This window comes from Lycorma delicatula, chromosome 2 (genome assembly GCF_047948215.1).
Source record: "Lycorma delicatula isolate Av1 chromosome 2, ASM4794821v1, whole genome shotgun sequence".
NCBI classification, from domain to species: Eukaryota; Metazoa; Arthropoda; class Insecta; order Hemiptera; family Fulgoridae; genus Lycorma; species Lycorma delicatula.
Window position 1 is genome coordinate 42556346 of NC_134456.1, and position 27589 is coordinate 42583934.

At 32.2% G+C, this 27589-nt stretch overlaps 1 protein-coding gene across 2 annotated transcripts in view; it reads left to right on the plus strand.

Moving 5' to 3' along the window:
• The window catches only part of La (La autoantigen-like), a 47068-nt gene extending 19590 nt beyond the window's left edge, over nt 1-27478 (plus strand). For both annotated transcript variants that reach the window (XM_075355186.1, XM_075355187.1), the window contains exons 4-10: nt 4354-4530; nt 7530-7712; nt 8436-8581; nt 12244-12322; nt 13220-13432; nt 17367-17532; nt 23307-27478. In XM_075355186.1, the coding sequence (XP_075211301.1) occupies nt 4354-4530; nt 7530-7712; nt 8436-8581; nt 12244-12322; nt 13220-13432; nt 17367-17532; nt 23307-23392 (1050 nt within the window). In that variant the 3' untranslated portion in view covers nt 23393-27478. The remainder of the gene's footprint in view (nt 1-4353; nt 4531-7529; nt 7713-8435; nt 8582-12243; nt 12323-13219; nt 13433-17366; nt 17533-23306) is intronic.
• The last annotated feature ends 111 nt before the right edge of the window (nt 27479-27589 follow it).

Here is a 27589-nt window from a genome sequence, read left to right on the forward strand (position 1 = left end):
GCGTCATTTGAGTTTCAGATGTGTTCATACTTATCTCATGTTTGTAACAGGGCTCTGCAAGCAATTTTCCTATACTGTTTTGTATGTGTGTGACTACAAAATTGTGCACTCTATACAATGTATTAAAAATGGTCAAAAAGTCCTTATTTGGTAAATGAAAGTTTACTTTTACCAGTTTTTATTTATATATCTTATCAAAATTATTTTTACATAATTATAACCAGTAAAAGCCAAAATTTGAATAGAGTACACTAATATTGCAGGAACTTATGAATTAAGAACTATTAAGTTGTTTAAATTACTGATTAGAGATATTTGGTTTAAAACAAAGATCTTATTATAAAAATTAATAACTATTAATAGCATAGTTGAATCAAAATTTCATAGGGATATGTAGTACTTAGAACATTGTCAACAATTCATTCATTACTCACTGAATATCACTATGTTTTTTTTCTTTAAACTCCCCAAGACGACCAGCCCACGCTAAAAAGCTTAACACAGTTGCCTCAGGGTTTCATGGCAGCGCAGTCTGCCTTCCCTAGCTCGTCCGAACTCGGATATCCCATCGGGGTTTCTCGTGCCTCCTCGAAAACATACTAATCACCTCTTCCGGTGATCAGAATTTTTCTCCACAGGAGAGCACCCTTCCAGTCCCTATTGTACCTGATTAAGACACACATTTCGTTTCCCCTTCACAGTTCCCATGCACACCTCGAGGGTCCCCCATGCCATCATCGGGGAGCTCTGACCTACCCACTCTTGCGCGTGAGTAGGCCCAAACACCCTAGGCATAGAGGCTGCCTCCCTGGCCCCTACACGCATCAAGATGGACTTGTACCTGTCCTCGATCCCTCACGCATTCCCATGACCCCTCATTAGTTGTTGCGCCATGCCTCCCTCGCCGTCAGCGGTAGAGCACCGCACACAATATCCCCCCACTCCATGTCTTATCGGTATATCCGGCAGCATAATCCAACAATAACATGAGCAAAGACACATAATACACTCATAAATTCCTAACCTAGCAAAGTACATTAACAACTACAAAAACAAAACACATTTCGACGCCTCTTTTGACATTGAGGGCCGTGTCCACGTCAAGGGGTTCCTCCTGCCTCTTCGCTGTTAGTACGAGATGAGCCACTCTCTCTACCTCCCTCCATCCATTCTCACTGTGGAGCATGTGTCTGACGACGTTATCTGGTGTTAAGGCCACCAGCCTTAACGCCGACGTCTCTCGTTTTCCCACCTGACACAGTCGAACCAGGTGTGTTCGACTGTGTCAGCTGTCGCACAGTACCTGCAACCTGCTGTTCTCCTCCTCTTGAAGCGATGCAGATAGCTATCAAAGTTCCCATAGCCCGAAAGTAGTTGAGTGAGGCAGTATCCAACTTCACCATGCTTACGTCCCACCCAAGCACTCACGTCTGGAATCAGACGCATAGTCCACCGTCCTATGCCTGGCTCGCCTCTCACCGTTGCTGCCAGATGGCCATGATCTGCGCCCTTGCATTCTCTTTGTTTACGCCTTCAAACCGCAAGCATCGTTCCTCGGCGGCGTTCTCGCAATTACCGCAGATCGCGTCATAGGAGACCGTCCTGTAGGCACATGTCACTCGCAGAAGCAGCCTTCTATGAGTGGCCTCCAGCTTCTTCCTGTACTTCTGAACCGCCACTGCCCTTTTCCATGCAGGGGCTGCACACAATAGAACTGATGTCACGGTTGCAGCTATGACTCGTCGACGTTTCTCTCGTGGCCCTACTGTGTTCGCCATCAGCCTTGAGATAGCCCTCAGCTGTAGTTCTGCCTTCTATTGTTTCCTTTACATGAGGTCCGAATGAACGGCGCTTATCCATCCAGACCCCGAGGTATTTGGCCCTCGAGACTTGGCTTATCTCTGCACCATCGATGGTGAAGCGCATCTCCCTTAGCTGGCGTCGACCTGCAAGCACCAGCGCCTCCGACTTTTCTGGTGCTATTTGCAGACCGTGGTGCACCATTGCCAAGGCAATGTTTCCATTGGGCTCCACCTTCCTCTCATCCCTTCCTTTGATCAGTAAGGCCAGGTCGTCGGCGAATCTGAATACTTCAACCCCCTCTGGATAAGCCTGGCAAAGAACTCCATCATATGTGATGTTCCACAAGAGAGGGCCCAGCACAGAGCCTTGCGGGACCCCTGCTCGCATCTGAAACACCCGTTCACCAGTATCCGTGAACGTGCACACTTCCCTGTCACTTAAGTAGTTACTAATGATCGCTTGAAGTTGTCCTATTGGCGTCGTTTGCCACTTGACGGCCTGTCTGGGGAAGAGTGACTCCACTATTCCGTTGATTTGCTTTCCTGGGATGACTGGCACTCTCCTTCCCAGCATTTTGGTGACAAGCTTATACGCTTGTCCCCAAGGATCTTCTTGCAGCTGGACAAGGAGACGCTTCCACGACTCACTCTTCGCTCTCCAAATCTCTCGCCTCAGCTTTTTCCTAGACTCTCGGACCTGTTGGGTCGGCTCTTCTATGTCATTTCTATCCAGCGCCCTACTCCTCTGTAGACGCCGACATGCTCGTTGCATGTCCGCCCTGACTTCAGCAGTCCACCAATAAACCTTCTTCTTGGGGCGTCTTGTTTCTTGAAGTTCAAAGTGGCGGGCCTCCTGGACTGCTGCATCCAGCTCCTCAGGTTCCCACCTGCGATCCTCATTGAATACTTTCGTGAGCTTCCCCTTCAGCTCCTCGAGATGTACTCTGTCAACGTACCACGTCGCTTGACTTCTGGCTGGAAGTGGGCCACTCAACTTTACCCACAATCCCCTGTTGTCGCTCCCTAAGTCATCTGCCAGCACTACACACTCCTGTACAAGTGAAGCCACCGTTTCTGAAGCGTATGCGTGGTCAAGGACCGACCCTCGTTCTCCTCTCCAGAAGGTAGGGGTGTCATCATTGAGGCTGACCAGATTGAGTGAGGAGATGAGCTCTGCAAGAGCCTCCCCTTGCTTATCCGTGACACCTCCACCCACCCACCCCAGCGTGCTTGGCGTTGAAGTCGCCGATATGCAGGGCAGGTAGGTTCATCCACCGAACATCCTCTCCCAACGCGTCCAGAAACGCTATGAAGTCATCCCACCACGATGTAGCAACAATACACGAGGATCTCCCCCACCTTAGTGCGAACGAATCCTGCTTCCATCCGCTGGTCAGATAGCCCATACCTGCCCGACAAGTCGTTGAGTGCCTCATCTTCTCTGGGGTCTACCAACCAGTCTTGGTCCCCGACCACCCCTCCATTTGGCTCTGATGTCAATATTATATCTGCCTCCCACAGGTGATCGTGGGCCATCCTACTCTTGTTAGCGTTCATATAGATGAGCTTCATTGCGTAGTTTTCTTAGTTCTACAAGCTCCATCTTCGAAACTGTGTCTGTTAACACCGCACTTGATACACTTGGCTTGTTCCTTGCAGTCGCGACGGAAGTGACCCTCCCCTCCGCAATTGTAGCACATCTTCGGTCTGACCCTTTGCATGCCGCCGTTAAGTGCCCTCTTTCCCAACATCAGAAACACTTAGGGCCGTCCTCCCACAGGAGCACCCTACACGACTGCCAGCCCACTCTCATTCGTCCTCCTGCCACCAGCTGATCCGCAGCGTGCTTAGCACCACCACCGCATTTTGTGCATGTCCATACGCTGGGCATACAGATGTCACCTTTATCTCTGACGTTTTAGTCGCTGGAAGAGCTTACTGCACCGCCTGGAGTACTTCTTCCGCGGATACCTCACTGTCCAGGCTCTTGATGTGTATTTCCACCGGCTTATCCTTCTTTCCGCCTGGCGTAATTCTTACCCCTTGGACACTATGTAGTTGAATTTAAGATTCTTGATTTCTTTACATTTTCGACAAATGCTTCTGGAATTAATTACTTGCAATGCCTTTAGCAATATATAGAATGAATGATTATTATTTGATCAGATAACTGCTGAATTTTTTAAAGCTGTAAAATAGGTATTCTTGTAGCAGTTTTTCCTTAGGTTTAAATTTCTACATTATTTTGATATTACATTACAAAATAATTCTTAAATTTCAATAATAAACGTAAGAAAATAATTGTTTGAGTCAAAAGTACTTCCAAAAAATAATCTTGTTTTTTGCTTGTGCTGCATTAAATATTGATTTTAAAAACCAAACACTTTTTATAGAGAATGAATTTCTGTATGAAATTGTCAGTCGTGATGAACTTCTAACAAGAATATTGCTTTTTAAAAAGTTATGTGCTGCTTATGTAGAATTGTTATTACTCTCTCTTGTCATCATTTAGATTTAACTTTTAAGTAAATTTTAATTGCGTCTGTTTCAGTATTATTTTGGTGACTGCAATCTTCCCAAAGACAAGTTTCTTCAGCAACAAATCAAATTAGATGATGGTTGGGTGCCACTTGACGTAATGCTTAAATTTAACAGATTAGCAAAATTATCAACAGATGAAAGTGTCATTTCATCTTCACTTAAAAAATCAGAATCAGGTTTAATGGAAGTAAGTAGAATAATATCTATTAATTTTTGTAACTGTAACTTCTTCCAAGTTAATGATTTTTTTCACCTGTAAATTTACAATTCCTATAGATTTCCTATCTATATTGTTTCAATTATCCACAATTTATCAAGAACCAAAAGTATTAAAATTTAAATCTTACACGTTTCAAAAGTTTAAAATTGAATAATTTACGATATACATAATTTTCTTTTAACTTGCTGGTGAATAATTTGCTTTGGAATTCATAGAATTTTTTTAAGGTAGTCATCATGAAAATAAACACAATTTCATTCAAACTATTAAAACTTATACCCCATCATTTAAATGTAGTCTTCTCTTGATTGGAAGAAATTGTACCATGCCTAATTTTTCGATTGAGACACTTCATATAATGTTGATTTATAAAAAAACAAACAACTGGTGCTACTGCTGTTGTACAGTTCAGTGTATGGTATTGGTTCAAAGGTAAACAGGCCAAGCTGATGATTGCCATAAACACCCTGTCTTAGTCTGTAACACTTAGTCTGTAAAAAAAAAAAAAAATGATTATTATTTTTTGCAAAAACTAATAAATCAACTTTCTACAAAACTTTAAATTATTAATTTTATTTACTTGAAATTTATTTCTTTAAAAATATTTTACCAAGCTTTATAAATAATAATCTTAAAGTTCTTGAATACAAAGTAATTTTTTACATTAGTCAATTGTTTTGCATGGATGGTTTCATTTATAAAAAATCTTTAACAATTTAAAACTAAACTTATCATTTACCTGACCTGCTGGTTTCCTTTACACTGAGCATTTCAGGCGAATGGGTCTTTGAAAACAACAGGATGTAAAGTTAAGTCAGAATGTTAATCATAAAAGTCGTATTTTTAATACCAGTTTATATAGATCACCAAACTTAAATAATGTTGGTGCAGTTTTGCATTTGATAGTACTTAGTGACAAATACCGCATACTGCTCGTATTTAGGGATAAAAAAAATCTTACAAGGTTCAAACAGAAACCTCAATATTACTCAAGTCTTATATGATCATATACAAAAGTATATTGTTTGTATTAGTACTTAACAATTAATAGTTTGTATGAATAAGCAAACATCACATAAAATGAATTATATGTTGTACTTAAATGTTCTACATGCAAACAACATTTGTGTTCTGAAATACTGTATCTTTCTGCGAAGTAGATTGTATAATGATAAGTATGTAAAAAGTATTTGTTTTCATCATTTTTAACCCTTTTCACTCTACTGTTTGACCAGTTGTGAACATTGTAATATCATTCTCCAGAAAGTTTTTGAACTTCATGTTTACTTGTTTATTCTATTGTTTGGCACACTTTTTTTTTTGTAATATCATAGTTCTTGTATCATCTAGTTATAGTGGGATATTTTTGTAAACATATTTCTGGATACAGTAGCTATGAATGGAACAATACAATTGCAAAGTTTATTCATATGCATATATAGTTGTGATTATTTCGGTTATATCAGCAATGCAAGTGGATTGTTCTGTATCGTGTGATCATAGAGTAGATCTTAACTTCAATGATTTTTTTTTTTTTTTTTTTAATAATGTACCACAAGAGTAAATATAAAGGTTTTTAAGAAGGAATGTGATATTTTTCCTTTTTCTGTCAAATAGTGCTCCTTGTAATTACTTTTATGAATTAACAATTTTCTGTTTATAATTTTTTTTTAAATCTTACTGCTAAAATAAAAGCAGAAAACATGAGTATAAAAACATATTATGACAGCTATCAAAAATTCATTAAGGAAGGTTGGCATGATACTACTGGTCCTATTGAGCCAGCACAGTGTAATGCATGTATGTTTTGAATAGTGCAATATTACAGTGACATTAAAAACAGTAATGAGGAAATTGAAAACTGCCTTAGAGCATCAATAAAAATTAGTAAAATGAAAACATTTTAAATTATCATTAAAAAATAAAATCATGTGTAGTTAACTGATTACTTTTTAGCAACCAGATGTCGCATAATTAAGGGGTTTGTACAGATGCAGATGTGCCTTGAATGATATATACTTATTATAAAGTGTTAACTGAAAATATTTATTAAATTATGGAGAAAGTAGTAACAGTAGTAATATTTTTTGAGAACTAAACTTAAACATTTATTGCAAAAAAGTGAGAGGAGATAAAATGATTAAATTTGTATTTTCATTAATTTTTCTACAATCTAAAAATTATTTGTACAGATGCAGATGTGCCTTGAATGATATATACTTATTATAAAGTGTTAACTGAAAATATTTATTAAATTATGGAGAAAGTAGTAACAGTAGTAATATTTTTTGAGAACTAAACTTAAACATTTATTGCAAAAAAGTGAGAGGAGATAAAATGATTAAATTTGTATTTTCATTAATTTTTCTACAATCTAAAAATTATTCCTTAAGTTGAAAAAATTTTTTGCATTTTCTTGTCAGATATCCTTATGCACATAGGTATTCATTTGTTGTGAAAAATTGAAATAAATGCATGTTCCTAGCAAGATCATAACAAAGTGTGAAAAATTGTGTCTTGTTTTTTTAAGCTTGCCATACAGCATTTGTGCTGTGTGTACGCTATTATACTGCTTTGTTGATTATGTCTTTCTTGATAAATATTTTTCTGTTACGTATACTTAAATTTATATCTATTAATAAATGAATTGCTTAATACACAATTTAAAAGAACAATTAACAGGTACCTTTTGACGTACTGTAGGACTTCATTCATCCTTGATTATAACAGATTATTAGATAATTTTAAAAAAAACTGATATTATTAGCCCCAAAAAATTTATTCCCTTATGTATCCATCATGAATTGAGAATGTTTTAATTTGAAATTCTTATGATTGAGTAGGTGCTGTAAAATGAAGTTAAACTTCCGTTCCAATTTTTTTGTAGCTTCAGTCTATTTGAATGGTTAGAGTTATGTTTTTAGTATAGTATCTTGCAAATATATACTTTATTGATTTGCCAATAGGTCAGTGAAGATGGAAAAAAGATTCGCAGATGTCCAACTCATGCGTTACCTGAGATGAATGAGGCTAGAAGGCAAGAACTTATGCATCGTTCACTCTATGTCAAAGGATTTCCCATTGAAGATACTGAAGTCGATACACTTCTGGAGTATTTTGGAAATCATGCCAAGATTGATCAAGTTGTTGTAAGTTTATTTTATCAACAGATTTTATGTTGTTTTTAATATAGAAGTAGTTTCAGTTGTTTTTGTTGGATTATATTGATGTCTTGCGTCTGGACAGTTTAAATCTTGTGTGTGTTTATTCTTAACTTTTGAAATTTAATTATGATATTGTTAGGTTAGTCATTTTTTGGTATTATTTTGTCAGTTAATTTAATACTACTTGCTAATATATCTTGATTGAGTCTCTATAACTAAATTGTAGATTTTTAAAAATAAAATGAAACACCTTTTAAATTTATATTATAATTTATTATGTATTATTATTTAATTATATACTTTTTAATTTCACATTCAATGGTAAGATGATGTTAAAACTAGCACTGAAGTGACAACTACAGTTTTGTAAGTTTTTTTTTTTTGTAATTTGGTATCTGCTTGTGTATTTATGAGATACATGAATGGAAAAAGGTTGGAATTTTTAATTCACACAGTAGCTTTTATAATTAGTAAAACTTATTTACTAATTGAATTTGTAGAAAAAAAAATTTTTGGCTTTAGTTAAAAGTTAAATCAATTCAGTTAAACAGGGTTCAGGTATTACTTATTTATTTAAACAAGTTATTTAATACAAGTATTATTTTATTTTTTGTTTTTAGAGAGAAAAAATTTAATCTGCATTTCATTATTGTATTTATTTGATTCTATATGTATTTCAATTGTCTCTTTTGCTTTTGTGTTTTATAGATACGTAAGCAACATGATAAGGCTGCAAAGAAGTGGCTGTTTAAAGGTTCTGTTTTTGCAGTATTTCCTTCTAAAGAAGAGGCAGAGAAGTTTTTAAAAATAGAAAATTTAAAATATGGAGATACAGAACTTATTGTCAAATGGCAGTAAGTAAAATTTTTTTTCCTTCTAAAAGTGTAAGGAAATGGCCGCGAGGGGTGTTCAGGTCAATCTAGGATTATTAATTTTTAATAAATATAGAACACACTTATGTTAGTAAAAAATTATTTTTATTTCTTGATGTAATCCCCTGCTACATTTATACATGTATTTCAGCATTTCACAAGTGCCTGGATAGCTGCAGTGTAAAGAGACTTGTTATGTCAAAACCATAGGACTGACTGCTTCATCTCATCGTTGCTGCTGTTGAAATGCTGACTCGAATAGCAGGTGAAAATCAGTGGGAGCAAGGTCTGGCTGGACTGAAGGGGGGGGGGCAATAATTTCCAGCAAAGATCTTGTAGCATGCATGACGTGCAGTGGGCTGTATGTGATTTTGCATTGTCCTGCAGAATCAGAATGCCTTTAGTGATAGCACCAGACGGTTTTTTCTTGTGTGAGCATTGTGCTCATCTTGAAGAACTTTGCAGTAGTACTCACTGTTAATATTGACTCCACAAAGTAGAAAATCGACATGAGTGATGCCATTTTTATCCTACAAAACTGAGGCCATAACTTTGGTTTGGTGGCTCTGAACCACGACTGGAATCGTCACTCATTGAAGCATCTGCTTCTTTAATATGTTTACACCAGTCAAGTGTTTTATTGCTACTAAGAGTCTCATCACTGTACTGTGCAAGGAGTCACAAATAAAACTTGCTGGGTTTTAGGCCTTCATTCATGAGAAATTTCATTTACAACTTGCTGTTCCACTTATCCATTTACTTCATTGGATGCCATGTTCTTTACAACTCGTGACTGTTGCTTCACACCAGCGCACCATGCAGTAACAGTTGATACTTGTACCTTATGTGTACAACTAACAGAATGCATAATAATCTCAATTTACACTAGTCTAACAAAAGTCCCGGATTGATATGATCACCCTATAGAAAAAGTTGCAATAGACTTGCAAATGGCATTTTGTAATATTAACTATACATTTTTTTTTATTGATGACATTTTAGTAATAATTAACTATTACAAAAAAAATGAACATTTTGTCATTTTAAATAAATTAAATTCTTATATCAAAGCATGAAAATTTATTCCAGAGATCAAATAATTATAATAGATGAATATTCTTTTTAAACATCAATGAAAACAATGAGATAACTGGAGTTTTTAGAAAACAAACATCTCATAATGCTATCCACAGAGAATCAAATCATCCTTGGTCACACAATTTATGTTACAGCATGATACACAAAGCGTACAAATATACACACAATAACAAAACTGATTAGACTAAGACATAAAACAAGTTATAGCAAGCCAAAATGGATAGGATATTTTTTTCTAGAAATGATATTTAAAAGAATGCAAATAAATATAATTATTTCCTTTGAAAAATCAAGAAATTTAAACCTGTAAAATATATTATTTATAACTATATTAATAAAATTACAAATAAAATAATTAATGCCTACAGTAATGCAAATTATTATATATCTTTGAAACTTGAAACATCTTCCTTTTTAAATTCTTTCACAGGATAAAATTTAATAGTGGTAGCATGTGAAGAAGTATACATTACCAAAACTAAAAGTTTTTTAAATGGAGATTTTTAGAATATCTAAGTGGATATATAAGTAACAGGGAAGCTTTTTCTAATGTTACTCATCAATATATACTCTTAAAATGTTATCTCATTAATATAAATATACAGTAACAAATATAGAAAACAATTAAGAAATAAATAATTTGAATAATTAGAACAATATTATAAATATAAATCCAACTGTTGCAAAGAAAATAACGTATTTTCAGTCTCAAAACCAGTGTTAATAAAAGAGAAAAGTTAGAGTGCAGTTTGGTTTACTTCCTTTACATCTTTCTAAATGGAGCTTGCCTTGATATTTTATTCTTAAAGCTTGTCAAGATGAGTGTTTATCCTAAGTTAATATTGTTCATTCACCAGCAATTCTAGATATAATTTGAATTCCAGCATTTACTCAGCAAGTTCACCCCAGAAAGTATACATCAATCATATGCATTTAGTGAGGCTTTGATGGGAGCAACAGATTTTCAGGGGGAAATTTCTCCTTGAAAATTTCAGGACCCACCCATAGGTTTTAAACATGCTATCTTGTGATCACCCAGCTATGATCTATTTACCAAAAAGACAATATGCTTGCTTCTGTGCAAATAACCAAGGACCTAGCCCACAGAGGTGCATATCAGGTTGGCCTAGCATATCCTTGACTTTTGATAACTAGAAATAAAATGGACAAATGTAACAGGAATAGGACAAAACCACAAATGGTTCCATACTAGATTTCTTTGGGCAGCATGTTACATTGTGTAAACCAACATTAAATCATTATTCCAAAATTTATAATACAGTAAAACTTTCCAATATTGGACATGGCTCGGGAACAATTTGTCCTTTATTTAGAGGAGTCTGCTATTCAGAAATGAATATATTGTGTTTGGTTATTGTATAGAAAAAAAAACTGAATAGAACAACAGTATTATATATTTATTTCATATAGACTAAAATTAAAAAAAAAGCAAGATTAGTTGTTAATTAAAATGCCTGTAAAATTCAAGGTTTTTTGTTTGTTTTTCTGAAAATAAAACATTGTCCTCGTATGTTGATATTTGATTTAAAAAAATAATAGTGTACTATACTAAAGTGGAATAACATTGTAAGCTACAAAAATATTAATCAAAGAAGCTACAATATACAAGAATATTAATCAAATCAAAACAATGTATAAAAAATTAAGAGAAAAATCTAAATAAAACACCACATATGTATATGTACAATTTATATATACATAGATTGTTTAAAAAAAAAGCTGTCTATTTTAGTTTGAATTATGTTCTGGTACACAATTTTTTTCAGTAATCTAAAGAAATAACACCTTCTGGTAATGCTCCTTGTAAGAATATTGTTTTTATTTTCTATTACTTCCTTACTTGTGATGGTCATTGTTATTATCATCGTTTTCAGTCATTGTCGTTCGTTTTGGAAGTAGTAAAGTCTGAGGCAGCAATATCACGGATGTCAGTCGATACATCCTCTGTGTTGAGCACTTCAGCAATGTTCGGGTTACTCTTTGTAGTTTCCAAATGGTTCCATAAGTTCTGTAATTCACTCTCAATTGGTTCAATAAGATTTTCAATGTCTGAATTGATGTTAGTTTGCAGAGGTTTAATACTGGCCTTTATGAAACAATTTCTTACTAATCAAAAATTACAATTTTTATTCCTGCTGTCCATTATTCAGAACTAATTGAACAGTTTTTATAGGTAAATTCATTGTCTGCATCCGTTATTTAGAAGAGCTGTTATTTTATCCATTAATACCATTATAAACCTGCCGGGGAATCTAAAAGTGTCTAATTTTAAGATTTTGGTTTTTAATTTTTATCCATTAGTGGGAAGTTTCACTGTATATTAAATAATGCGTTTTGGGTAATTTATAAGTAATTTTAAATAAAAGTACATTTAAGAAATTGATTTTTGATGTTTTTTTTTATAAATTAATGATCGTTATGATTATTTCAGTATTCACTGTTATTTCACTTAGAATTTTTATTTTAATTTGTGAAAAAGTAATTCTTGTGTTAACAGATTGAAAGATATTTTATTAATTTTCCAGAAAAGATTATATTGAAGACAAAAGAAATCAAAGATTACTGGCAAAATTAGAAAATCAAACAAAAAAGAGGAAGCAAAAGGTACTAATTTACTTTATTTTAACTAATTCTGTTATTTTCTCTAAGAATTTCAATATATTAGTTATTACCTTTGTGTATCCTATTTCATAAGAAATGTAAATATTTGATTTCTGTCATTAAGGTGGCATAATTTTTTTTTTTAATAATGGACATATTTATTCTTCATTACTGCAAGTAGAAAGTATATTTTTCCCATGTGGTTTATAAATTAAATAACATAATATTTCTGTAATATCTTAATATTATTTCAGTCCTTTGGACGGGTTTAAAAAAAAAATGAGTGTGTGTTAGTTGATGGACTTTATTTAATGAATATATTTTTGGTTTTTTCTTATTAGTGATTTTTAGGATAAATGTATACTTTACTCATTGAAAATTAATGTAAAACAGGATTCATAATCTTTTTGTGGGATTTTGAGAAACCTCCTTTTTCAACAGCTTAATTTTTTAAAATGTGATTTGTTGTTTCAGTATTGGGTTAATGCATTCAAACCCTGAACTATTTAAATGGAATTTTAGTTTATTTTCTTTGTCAAAATAACATTGTGATCAGAGGTTATCAAAAGAAATATTATTTTGGGTATAATTGTTTTTATTATCCTACATAATATTAATTTTGTCTCAGTAGTGCACTAGAAATAAATTCCTTACTCTAAGTAAGTCATACATGTAAAATTTTTATTATTTGAAATATGGTAATTTTGCTCTGTGCAATGATATATTTATCTTTTATTGTGGATTTTTAAAAGTGATGATTCCTGTATTCCCTTTCTCTTCCTTGGTAGTTCATGTTACTTTTTTAGGTTTAATATAATTTACTTAAGTTTATCTCATTTTATCCTGGGATTATTATTTAAACATTTTCTTTAATTATCTAATGCTCTAATAATTGTTCAGGAAGACGTTAATGAAAATGAAGGTGAAGAAGAGGAAAAGGATTCCCTAGCCAAAGGAGCTGCCCTTTACTTTTCAAACTGTTCAAAAGAAGTAACCAGAGAAGAAATCAAATCAAAGATTGAAGAATTTGGAATTGCAGTTGCTTATTTATATTTTAATAAAGGCGATGAAGAAGGTTGGGTACGACTTCAAGAAGCTGATTCTGCTGCTGAGGTTATAATTAATGTTTTTTTTTTTTTTTTTTGATAGTTATGTATTTCTATAATAGTAACTAAAAATATAGTAAGTTGTGGCTTGGATTGCACTCCATTTAAATGTATGAGGAGTTCTCATAAATTTAAGATCTAAATTCAAGATTAAGACTTAAATTTCATTTATCTTATTATTTTTAGACTTTTTTTTAAAGTTATTACTAATTTAAAGTTTTTTAAAGTTATTACTACTTTATGCTTATTTTTATTTCATTCAATTTATGATCAAAATTATACAGAATTTTCATTAAACCATCCTTTAATAATTTCTTATAACTGATTCACCTCATCTCACTAATTTGTAGATCCTAACTGAAATATTTGTGTAATTTATACTTTAAATTTTCTAATATTCCCAAAACTGGTGACTAATATAAGAGTCAGGACTAAACAGGTCATCACACAGGAAATTGTCTACAGCATTTATCACTTGAAGAGACTTAATAGTAATTCTAAGGATAATGCCAATGGAAAAGCTTTGTTGATGACTTTAACCTGTACTTACTGAATGGATGGATGGTAGGTAGGAGATGATCAAGATGAGTACACTTTCATTAGCTCTCAGGAATCATCTGTAATAGGTTTTTGTGCTTATCCTTTGATTTATTGCTAGTAGTTGTTTCATTTGAAGTGTGCCCTGAAGTATTTCAGATCACTTATTAAGAGTTTAGAAGCTACATTTACAGTGACTAAGATTTTTCTCTTATAAGCTTATTCTTTTAGACATGAATAGAACTAATTTATTTAAATAAATATTCGTTTTCAAGAATATTATGTTTGCTCTCCAAAGTTAGAGAAGAAGATGAGACCCATTCTTTGGCCAGATGTCCAGATCTATCTGAGATTTCGGTGTAAATACCTTGGAAAAAGTACTTTATCCTGAAATGAACAGAAAAAATATTTGAATTGAGAAAAATGGAAAAATCTGAGGCTTTATTGTAAGGCTGCTTGGAAATACAGATTCTTGTTCATTTAAGAATTTTAATATTTCAGATATTCATCTTTAGTCATTTTATTAAAATGATTGCCATAATTTTTATTCATCATATGGTATATAGTTTTCACAGTTATATACTCTTTATCCTTTTTACTTGAAAAACATGAGAACTTAAATTTTATGTTTTTTTGGCTAAACAAGATTGTCATTGGTATTTGTTTCATTTGTATTTAAAGTCACTTTGTTATTAACCTTATATCTTTTTTGAGTAATTTTATAATTTAAAAACATGCTAGTCATGGTATCTATTTATATTTTTTGTTTATTTTGTTTTGTTATTTGTGATTTATCCATATTCTTATATTTAGACTTTATTTGTAATAAATTTAAAATCTAAAATGTCAGGTTTTTTTTTTAAATTTTAATAGGGACTTTTTTCTCCATATTGTTGTACTCAGAAGTTTAAAACTTGTTTCTCATAGAATTAGGTATACATTGCCCATAAAGATATTTCATTTATATCTGTAATCATGTTGAGAATCTAATGTCTTACATTATTTTCATGTATTATTAGAATTTTCATTTCTTATTCTTTTTTATAATTAATTTAAAATCTAAAAGTGTTATGTTTTGCTTATGTATATTTTCATATTTATTAATAATTACTCAATTCATTTATACTATAAATTATGATTGGATTGTTGTACTATAATTTGTAGTATAACTGTTTGTCTCTTTTGTATAATTTTGACTGATCGTGTTTTTTGTGTTATGGAGTGTAATGTTATGTATTCTGAGTTCAGCATAAAAGATATCCTATCTGTAATTTGTAGAAGTAAGAGTGCAGCATGAGCGATTGTGTTACTGCTGTAATGTACCAGATGACTCAGTTTATTAGTCCTCACCAGTATTTACATAATTCATTATTTCCTATTGTGTTTTGTCAACAGTTATATAATTTTAAATATAACTGCCACACAATTAATCCATAAATAGCTCGATTCAGTCAGTGTGCCAAGTGAAAACATCAAACATATAACACATCAAAACATATATATAATTTGTACACGTAACTTTCGAGGCAGTCTCTTGCAACACCATGCGATTTGTTTACAACAGGTAAAGTGAATTGAGTATACTCAATTCACTTAACCTGGCGAGGAATAAAACTATAGTTTGATTCCTCGCTTACAATATTTCATATAAACTCATCCTCCCCAGATGGATATTGTTCATGGGTATGTGGCTAGCTGTATTTTCTTTGCGCCTTTTTTTTTTATTTTGTATTTTATCATTCATTATTGTTATTTTTATTATTATTCTCAAACTGTTTTTAATTCTTAATCATAAGAATTTTGGTTTAAAATTATTACATTATATCTTTCTGTTAACACAGTAGTCTGTATTCCATTTTAACATTTAAAAAGCACTTACATTCTTAACATTTTCTATTTACAAGAATTTCCTCCCAGATTCAAAAATTGAAACAAAAGTCTGCTCTACCACTTTCATTACATCAGACTCTTCATTATGGCACAAACCCATGAAAATTAAATTATTGTTTTCCTTTATCTTCCAAATTCTGTAATTAAACCTTAATAGTTTTATTATCAACTTCAAAATCTTCCTAATTCAGCTACCAAAGCTCTGTTTCTCTATTTCCATTAATATTTGTACCAGCTCCTTAGAAGCCACTGATTTTATTTTCATATTCAATGACCTCTTTTATTGTAGCCACTACATTTTTTGGTGTTTATAACTTTTATCTTTGGCTTGAATGTTTATTCTTACTTGAACTGGGTGGAAAATAATAGGAAGATCAGATTTTAATTCAGTACATTAATTTTTATTCGAACATTAAAAATTCATTAGTTCAGTAACAGCAATATTAGCATTTCTCATAATACTTGAATAATTAAAAGATTTTATTTTTAGAAGTTTTAAATAAATATAACTGTAATTAGTGTTATGAAATAAAATATAATGATATTAATACAATTTATTAATTAAATGTTCCCCAAGTAAACAGAAACTTTTTAATTTTTAAATATCTCCTTAACATAATTCTAGTTTGAATAATTTATGTATGTATCCTACCTTAACATTACTATGTTGCTTAACTATTCTCTAATAGATCACCAATAAATATATTAATATTGTTCAGCTACTCTCACACTTTATACGTGATAGATATAAAGAGACTACACTAATCGATCTGATACCTGTTAATTCCCATTACATACTAATAATCATTTTGTTTATCTATCTTTTTTATGAAGTCCAGTGTTAAACAGTGATAAAGTGAAATACCATATTATAAAATACAATACTAAAGCTAGAGAAATAAATTATACATCCTTCCATAACTTACTTGCCTTTTTTATTTAATTCACTGTCAAAATTTACGATTGCTAGACACAATTGAATTCAGCATAAAAATTTGTTTAATTTAATGTGAAAAATGATTGAAAATTAAATTTTCTGTTATTTTTTTTTAAAAAGTAGAGAGCACATACTGTGAAATTAATTGTTTCCATTGTCTGAAGTGACTCAAAGTAGCTAACATGCTAAAAGGATTAATGACAAGCAAATGACTGATCTAAGGCACATTCCTTTACTATATTCCCAGGATTGGCTTTGTGGTGATTGCATTAGCTGCTTCACTGGCTTCAGTTATGACTCCATGCTGCCTTATGTAACACTTGATTATCTGTCAGGGATTACGCATCAGACTAAATCAGTATGCTCCTGTTTGAAAACTTGACCTTGTTTTCCTTAATATAAATCAACTTCTTAGTCCTATATGTTAATCATTAATCTTTCAAATTTTAAGTTTGTGTGTAATGTAAAACCCAATCATTTTATTTTACACATATTGTTCAATCTATATATATATATATATATATATAAATGTCATTTAATTTTAAACGGTGTAAATAAATTTTCTGATTTTTACCAGGTCATTAAAAATCTAAAAGATGGAAAATTAGAATTAAAAGATTCAAGTATTGATGTTAAAGCTCTAGAAGGTGAAGAAGAAACCAAATTTTTAGCTAAAGTTAAAGATGATATGACCAAAAGAAGAAATCATCACAAACATTTTGGGAAGAAAAGCAGAGGTGGTAGTAAGTATTAAAATCTTTTTTAATTTAAAAAAACGAAATTCTTATTAATGTTAAAAAAGCTATCACTAATATTTTTTCTGAGCATTTATAATTTTTTTATGCAATAGACATGTATGCAATCCATTTCATATGGTCCAGAAAAAAAATGTTTGACAATCATCCTGATCCTGTAGGGGAAGACACCCTCTACCAACCACTTCATTTCGAGCCCTTATGGGCTTTACCGGAGGTCATCTTTGAAACCTCGGCTTTTGACATATTCCAGTCTGCTTTGACCAGGATGCCACCGATGCGAGTGTGACGACTGACATTCCCATCGATGTACTACTAATTAATGAACTCAAAACAATCTCATACAGCTCACAGACTCTTAAGCAAGACTGAAAATACCTAACTAACAAAGGAATTAAACTATCTACCTGTAGAAGGTAAAAGTGAATTCAACACACAATACGAAATATAAAAATATTACATCGAACAATAACAACAGTGACATTGAAACAAAACAAAACAAGGACAAGAAAAATGAAAGCATAATTTATAAAACAAAACATCAACAGAAATAGAATAAAAGAGAAATCCGAGCAGAGCTCTAGATCCCCTCAGCAATTTTTTCCTTTGCTAAGTACACTACAAAGCTCTCCACTACTGCCCATTCAGCCTGGCTCCTCCAGTTTACACGGAGATCCAAAGCCGACCTGGTAAGATCAAGCCGATGGATGGTCTCTGTACGCATTAACTCATATTTCGAGCACTCATAAAGAATGATAGGTATCGTCCAGTTGTCCAAACTGAGACATACCCCAGAATCTACCAGGCCAAATTTCTGCAGTCTGTCTAAAAACACCATGGCTGGAAAGAAATTGCATCACATATTTGTTAGGGCGCACCCATGAGGCATCCTGCAAACCAACAACATTTAGAGAGAGATCATTTGTATAATACTCACCATCTGTCTCATCCCATCTTGCCTGCCATGTTCAATTTCTCAAACTTTATCTGAAGTCAACTCACCAGACTTGTTAGCAACATACTGCTGCTGCTTCTCAGATGCAATCAAATCTACTGGTTTCATGCCTGCAATCACCAAGACTGCCTCCTGTGAAATAGTATGGTAATCACCCATTACTGTTAACAATATTAGGCATTGAGCCCCTAATAATATATCCCGATAACTTTTATATTTTAGTCTGTCTGCCCAAGCAGGTGCCATGTATAGCATAATAGCCTTGCACATGCCTTTATACAGGATGCTCATGGTCTTAAAGTCTTAACTTTAACTCCAATCAGGATTGACCACACGTTAAATACCAAAGAAGGCATTGCAGTATCTTATCAAGAAACACCCCAAGGTACTTTTGAACCTGAACATACTTTATATGCTGGCCTGCCATTGAAATATGGACACGCCAAACGGCCTTTGAGGAGCATCATCATGGTTTTTCATGGGCTAAATGTCATCTTGTGTTGATGACCCCACAGCTCAAGCATCCTGCAAACCTGAGTGGCTCGGAGCTCAACCTCTCTCTGCGAGCTTCTTTCAACCAGCGTAAGCCACGATGCAACACCTGCTGGACAATCTTAGCTACAGGAGAGAATGAAACTCCACCGCCTACAATAATGGACCCAAAACGCTGTCCTGGGGACATCTCTTAGACAGCATCTTGCCAACCTCATGGCCGCCCTCGCAGAGCAGCACATCCTGATGACTGAAGTAACTTTGCGTAACTTGCAATTCACTTACAGCAGTACATTCTCTTTTTTGGAGTTGGTAAATAGCAGAAGGCCACCATAGATTATTGCATAGATTATTCCGGAAATGTTCAGGAAAATCCCCAGGACATATTCCACCCCACTGGTTGTTACCACACTCCATCACATGGAATATGGCGTCCTCCGTACCCTTTCTGGGATGAAACTCGTACTGATTCCCTATCAACAATTTTGCGTTGTTAACCTCTCATTTATACGCAGATACAGAACCTTTTCAAAGACCTTGTCAATAACTGGAAGTAACATCAGAGGCCTATATGACAAACTAATAGCTGGATTCTTGTCGCCACTTTTAAACAACAATTTCACAATCCCCTTCTTCCAACACACAGGGAAGTAACCTCCGAACAACAATTTATTAAATACACGTGTGACAACTCTCACAATCGCCCCAACCGAGTGAACAAGAAGCTTCACCGTTATTCCATCAACGCCTGGGGCCTTACCCCTACCTAAACTACAGTAGCATGATGCATGTCAGCCTCGGTGATCTCCAAGATCACTGCACTCCCGTGGAACTGAGCAACCTCTCATTGCACTGACAGACGGTATGCGGTCTCTCCAGCTTCACTATCTTCAGGCAGTAAATCGTTCAGTATTTTGTGTAAAATCTCAGAAGTATCCGAAATTACACTAAACCTGGTTAAGAGAGCAGACAGAAGAACGTCCTTTCGTCGTTTATGTCTGAAGACCCTATATACTACGCCCAGGCATCCCTCTTCTCCTGCTCATGAACAAAAGAATGCCAGGAGTCCCTTTTCGCAGTCCGGACTTTATGAATGTAATGGCACCTCAGGGTCCTGTACTCAGCAGCAAAAACGGCCTGTCGTTCCGGATCACCCTCATGTTGAGAATTTCTCTACAAGCGACAAACCAACCTCTACATGCCGGACAGCTTCCTATTCCATCATGATGCAATCCTCTCTTGACCAGAACTTTGGGAAATTGAACCCTCAACGGCATCAAGAAAAGCTGCCGACAAACCAACTGCCAGATCTTCCAAATCCGAGACATCCAGACTCCGATTCAAAACTTGGAGCCTAGTTGAAAGTAAATCAACAAATTTTTTCCAGTCCAATGCCTGTGCAGGAAACAACTCTCTTTTCTAGCAGGATGTTGCTTCCGCCTGTCGAAAACAGGATTTTTAGCTGAAATAGATGCAAACAACTTAATTATTGTGTTTATTTGATCTCATTATTCTTGATTCCCTTTTTTAAATAAGTGAAATATCTGAATTTCACTTTACCAGACTAATTTTTAAAATACAATTAAGTAAATCCATAATATAATATTCCCAACATGTTTTATACAGCTTATATATTGCTCAGTATTTTGCAATTTCCCCTTTTTTTTATTTCACATTACTTTTTGCCATTCTGATAAAGTAATTTGCTATCAAATGTTGAATTAGAAACATCAAATAATTTATTACCCTAACTTATCCTTTTGTTATAAAAATTTTTATTAGTGGTAGATGTATCTGCAGAAAATTTTTCCTATAACAAATTTTTAAGTATTGCCCAAAAGATCTTATTATCTTAGTATTTTTGTGAGATTGTTTAAAATTTCATCAATTTCTTTGTATTTTTATACAGTTGTTTACTTGTCAATAAAGTAAACTAAACTTTTTTTCAGAATAATAATCACCCTTTACTGCGTTTAAATATTTTTTGGTGTTCAGTTTAGAGATTTACATTTATCAAACCAGTTTTTAAACTTTCTGTTTACTACTACGGATAGCAATATTGTTTATTAGTCAATAGGTAATTGGTGAAATAATTGTAGTAAAGTGGCCTTCTTCTGATCATTTTATTGCATAAGTTTAAGTAATTGTCCATAATATAACAACGAAAGCTTTTTAAACATCTTATCAAACCAGTTACTCACAATTGCTTTAATTTGTATTCATATATTTTCTTTTTTGTTTCAAAGTTTATACTTTTTCCCTAGTTTATACTGTGCCTTATAAAGATTTCTGAACCTGATAACAATTCAGGAATGGATCTCTTCACTTTTTTAACTAATCAGGTCTAAGGAAATTGTGTAAAATGAATGTAAACTTTAAATGGTTGTTAATAATATGTAACTGTTCATTTAATTGGGCTTGAGCTAATTATTGAAGCATTACGAAACAACTTTCATAACAATAGTGATAATGATTTATAACTCGTGCAACTAGTGGTAATTTTACTTATTACCACTAGTTGGTAATTCTAATACTTATATAGTGTTTATTGCCATTAGTTTGTGAATGTAATATGGCTGTGGTGGGATATTCTATCCAAGTAGAAAAAATAGTTTTTTACATTATTAAATAGTGGTTTTTTTGTCTTATTTTTGGAGTTTTAATTTCTTACAAAGAAAGCCTATAACAGTTATGACAAATAATTAGTTATAATATATAGATATATTATAAATAATAAGTTTCCTCAATCCTTTCCTTGACTTCTTCAAACCCAGGACCATTTTTGTTATTTCCAAAGTAGGCAGCTTCAGCTGGATTAGCACACAGAGATTACACAGAATTAATTTTTTTCTGAACATGCTCTCGTTTTTCATTTATCTTAAGAGAAATAAAATCTTTTTTTCCGAGCACATTCAACTTATTTCCTCACTCTCATACAAATGAGTTACCTTTTGCTGTTTCACAATATAAAGTTCTACCAGGTTTAGGATTAGGACATGACATGACACGACACCTTTTTCTAAACCAGGCTTTTTTTTAGCTTTCCTTTTGGTGTAGTCTGATACTCCAAATTCATCTTAAATGTCTTTCAAACTCCATCTTTTAGGGACCATTGTCAATATTTGCATCCTGATGCTCTTATCATCTGTAGTACTAAATTTTTCCTTTAATTGGTTGATAATTTCACGGTCAAAGGAGAAAGGAATAGCATCTTGTTCAGAATCTGAATCCATGTTCAGTATTTTCCTTTTGAACACTACTGCTGCGTTCTTAAGCTTTTCGTGAAGGTATTTTCTCTCGCATAGTTGTTTTTTCTGAATAGGTAATTCATTTAAAACAAACAAACTTTTGTTCAGAGCCTCTACAGCTTCATCTTTTTCTGGGGAACACAAAGGATCTATTTGTTGAAATTCCTCATCAGAAGTAGATTCTTCAGCATTATTTTTAGCAGATGCTTCTAACTGTTTGCAGCAAGCATCATAAATCTTGTAACCTTGTTTAAGAAAAGTAAATGTTTGCATCAAGTTTTTGCTTACACTTCTTAGATTTTTCTTACAGGAATTCAAATGGATCGCAACCGTTCATTTTACTTGAAGCTGTAGACGTTGATGATTTCACTGTATTCTGGTTCAAGGCTGTTATGAATTAGTCATAAAACTCCAAACCTGTAGAGAAAGACAAGCTCAGTTAACAAAGAGTGACTGAAAAAATAATATTTTTTTGCATCACTCTATTTTATAGATATGATCTGTCCTCTTGGGGAATACCCCACTGAACCTTCTGTTCCAAGAGATGATCCAGACTGAATATGTTTTTACTTGTCTGAGCAGGATGAAACATATACATTCTTTTGCTGGCACTAGGAGTGCATGTCATGAATTGCTACTCTTCTACCTCATCAAATGACCCAGCCTGGAAGATTGGAAAGGGAGGGTTTTCATTGAATGAATCTCAATTAGCAATTACCACATAGGAGGAGCAATTGGAATATTCTGCTGTACCTAGTTATTATAAAATTATTTTTTAACATGTACAACACATTAGGAAGCAAATTTTTTTTACCCAAACCTTGCGTTTTGCAATTTTTTTACTTTTTTACAGGATCCTACACAAAAAACTTAGTGACAAAAATTTTGAAAAAAAAAATTTGTTTTTACATCACTTCATGGGTAGAGCCAAACCTGTAAATTTTATTTGAATTACTGGACATGAATCTGAGAAATGCATTTATTTTCGTTGATTTGATGTAGAATGACCCTATAGTAAATAGATATTTCAGCTGGAAGAGTTATTTTATTATTTTTTGTTTTTACAGGTGGTGGAGGAAATTGGCGTAAAAGAAGAGGAAGTCCACATGAATATGAAAAGAATAAGAAGACTAAAACAGAAAAAGCAGATTGAGTTGCTTTTATTTATTTTTTATTTTTTATAAGTTACAAAATATCTGATATCAGATACATAATATTCAGTTATATCATGTATATGTCAACTAACTTCAGACTTAGCCTAGGCTTCAATCCATTTAAAATAATGTGTTATTGTATGGTTTATTAGTTTTATTTAAACTGTAAAACAGTACTTTTGGTAGTGTATAGACATAATTTAATTATTTTTAGTTTTTATTTATTCATATTTTTGTTGATCTTCATTCCTTGTATTTTCATGTACATAATATCAGCTTTATTATTTTGAGTATTGTTCAACAGTAAGTATATATCATTTATCATGAATAGTTGAGTTTGTGAATATCTTGATTGATGAAAGTAAGTATAAAAAAAAACGTTTAAGTCTGTATCATAATCTATTAATTTCGATTATTTCTGTTTGTAATTTCATTATTTTAATGATAACAATTTTTTGTTATCAAAATGACAATTTTTTTGTTATTAATATTATGAGAAAGTACTATTTTTTTGCCTCAAAATTTATTATAAAGCAGTGTTTATCAACCTTTTTTTTTTTTTATGGCAGACTGGTAAAATTATGGAAAAATATACAGGGACCGGTAGTCACTCAGCTTAGATTTTTTTATTAGAAAAAAAAATACTTATAATTAGTAATTAAATTGACATATATGTATTTTAATTATATAATTTTTATCTTTAAACAACAAAACAATATACAAATGAAAATCAGAAATTAAATGTAGGTACAACCTACATTTATTTTTATTTTAAAAATTGAACTACAAACTAATTTTAAATAATGAGTCGGTGAGAATTTGTTACGGCTCATTTTAAACAATTGTTTCAATGTCAGGTTGTAAATTACTTAAACCTAATTGAAGAGATGAATTTATTATTATTAATTAATGATTTCTTGTTTTGATTAAAATTTCTTGTTTTAATAAGTGTCATAGCTGAGAATTCAGCTTCACACAAATTTATTTTTGCAAAGAGAAGTAGCATTTTCATGGCTTTGTTATGTAAATTTGGATATTCATTTTTTATTACAATCCAAAATTTAATTAAATTCATAGTTGAAAATTTGTTTTTTAATGTTATGTCTGAACTCAGTTCCGATAGACGTTCTTGGTCTTCGTTACTTAAAATTATTGCAATTATTCTCAATAGGATTAGTTTTTCATAAATTCATCCCCTGCAAGTTTATGTTTGTAGGTAAGTATTTTTCAAATCCATCATATAATGACTAAATGTTGTCTTATTACTTCATTCAGTTATCAACTATTAATTCCTTATATGTAATAATAAAATTGTAATAAGAATTGAATACATCAGGATTATTTTCATCAATTTTGTTGAATAAATTAAATGTAATTATCATACATCCCTGCAAACTTAAATTTAAGTCAGTTATGTTAGAAAATATGTCACTTAAATATGCCAGTTTTGCAATACATATTGGAAAAACATTTTGGTAAGGGAGATTCATAAAGTCTGGTAAGCACTTTTCCTCACAAGAGCCGTCTTAGCGTGAAATAAGAAATGTTGATATTCTGCTCCTACCTCTAGACAAAAAAGACAAATAATTGAGAGTTAAGATCACTTTTCTTTACAGAATTACCAATTTTTTTTAGATTCCAGGAGAACATCGTTTAATTCAGGTGACATATTTCTGGCTGCTAAGTGCTGGCGATATATGTTATGCAGTGTGTTAGTAATATGTCAGGAGAAGCAATTTCTTGAATCATTTTTGTTGCACCGCAGTGTTTCCCAGTCTTATTTGCTGCTCTGTCAGTACACAGACCAATATAAAATTTTCCAGTTTAAGGAATAGTTATTGATATATGAATTCAATCAATCAAAAATTTTGGAATCTGTCATGTGGGAATCTAAATCTTTGCATAATAATAATAATAATTCTTTAATTTCTTCAGAAGAATAGTCTATGTGCCATATGTAGCAGAGTTAAGTAGCTTTTTTAAGAAATATCACATGATCCGTCAGTCTGAATGGCAAACATTGGTGATTCCTTAATACTTGAATAAAAGTTTCTATAAATTCTTTTTCTTTTGAAGATTAAATTCTCGTTTTTGTAATTCAAAATATTCCAATGGTTTCTCCTCTAGTTCAGGATGGCTTGATTTTAAATGTCACAACATTTTGGACATTTTCATGTTATATGCTTAACTTCCTTACATATTATGCACATTGGGCATGTATCATCTTCTGTATAATCCGGCCAAAGTATAAAATCATATTTCAAGTACTCATTGTAGTGTCTAGTGCGAGCAGATTTATTTTTGTTGTTGGTGTACATTCATTCTCTGTTTTACTCGATTTTTCTATATTTAAATTTCCCTGAGTAGAACTTTTAGTGTGGAAGAAATTATGTAAAGTTCCTTGTCTCTTTTTACTCTTGCCTTTTTCTTTTAAGAGGAATAAAAATTTGTGTTTTTGTAATAATTAAAAGTAAACCACTTCACTGTAACACTAATAGTCGTCGACTGCATAAAGAAAAGAATGTGTTGTAAATGTAGTACTTTTAATAAATTGAACTTGTGGATAGCTGTCATAAAACAAAGGTACTGCCAAAGCCGCACTCTTTATTGCGCCATTGTTTTGATATCTTCTGCTACTACACTTTATGCGTCGCAGGATAGTTTATTGTTGCCAATTGTGCAAAGAATACATTGTATTCAATGAATTGAACATGCATCAGTATTCACCAATGTATATGTACATTATTAAATAATTTTAATTATAAAATTTATATTACCATTATATGAATCTTTTTAATGTTTATTTTTTCTTATATTTTTAAAGTTTAATTTTTTTGTGGGCCAATTTGTTGAGGGATTGGCAGCATTATCTCTACAGACCCGTGGTTGAGAAACACTGTTATAAGGTATTAATAGCAAACACACATTATAAAAATCATGATGCACTTGTGTAAAAGTGGACATTATTGTGTTTGTAAATAACCTGCTTTGAAGTTGCATTTTTTGTAACATAATGTTGACTTGGGAACATTATACACTACTATGTATACTAGTAATGTAGTAACATAGTGCACACATTAAACTAGTAACACATTATGTTACTATGTATACACTTCTTTGCGTAATGGATTATAAAAGCATTGTGGTTGTACAATTTGTTTTTGGTCTTCTTTTATAATATATAAAAATAGACTTTACATGATACTGTAAATGTGTACTTTCTTAACCTGTTGGTTAAAGACTCGTAAATTTTATCATATTTTTTTCTTTTTCAGATTTTAGTTTTAGATTTATTTTTCATGATGTCCAGAAGATATTTACAAAGTAAATAATTTTTTTCTTTTTTCAGCTTTTGTTAAATTAGTGTTAAATAATAATGCTGTGTTACTGTAATACAGTGCACATTACAAATTGCAATTGCAAATATGAATTGTCTAAATTTTATATTTATTGAAAGGAGTTAATTATTTTATGATACAGACCATATACATGTCATGAGCTGTGGGCTTATTTAAGTAATTCATTTACAATGACCTGTGTCAAAGAGAAAATAAAGATAGCTGAATTTTTTACCTTCTAGATGTATTATCGTATGTAACAAATGGCAATTAGTATTTGTATTTCTCTTTATAAAACTATTTCATTAGTACAATTAATAATTATTTTACACTTGTTAATTAGTTTTCGCTTGTGTGAAACCTAGAATTAGTTTAAAGAAAGAGTAACCTTTTTTTAAGGTTCTCATTTTATGTATTGGTTTGAGAATTTCATTTAGATTGGGATGATTGGGGTAACTTACACTATATGTGTATGCTTCTATCTGTGTGTTCTTGAGACTAAATAAAATGCTTATATTTTTAAAATGTATGTTTTCAAGTATTTCACAATGTCATTTATGTTGAGCAGTCTACTACTAAAAATTTACTTTGTTGTTAATATTTATGTTGTCTTCTCTTTCTTTTTTATTGGTGCTTTTGTTCTCATTTTTCAGTGTTCTTGTTTAATTTTATGGCATTAAGTGCTATACTATTTAAGCAGCAAAATAAAAAATGTAATAAATTTTGTAAATATATTTTTAATATTTATTATTTCTTTTTTATTTTAATATTTTTATTTGTGTTTCTGTTAATGCCTTTTATGATGCAAATGTTTTTTTAATTAGTTCTATATAGAATTATTTCATCTCATTTCCTCCC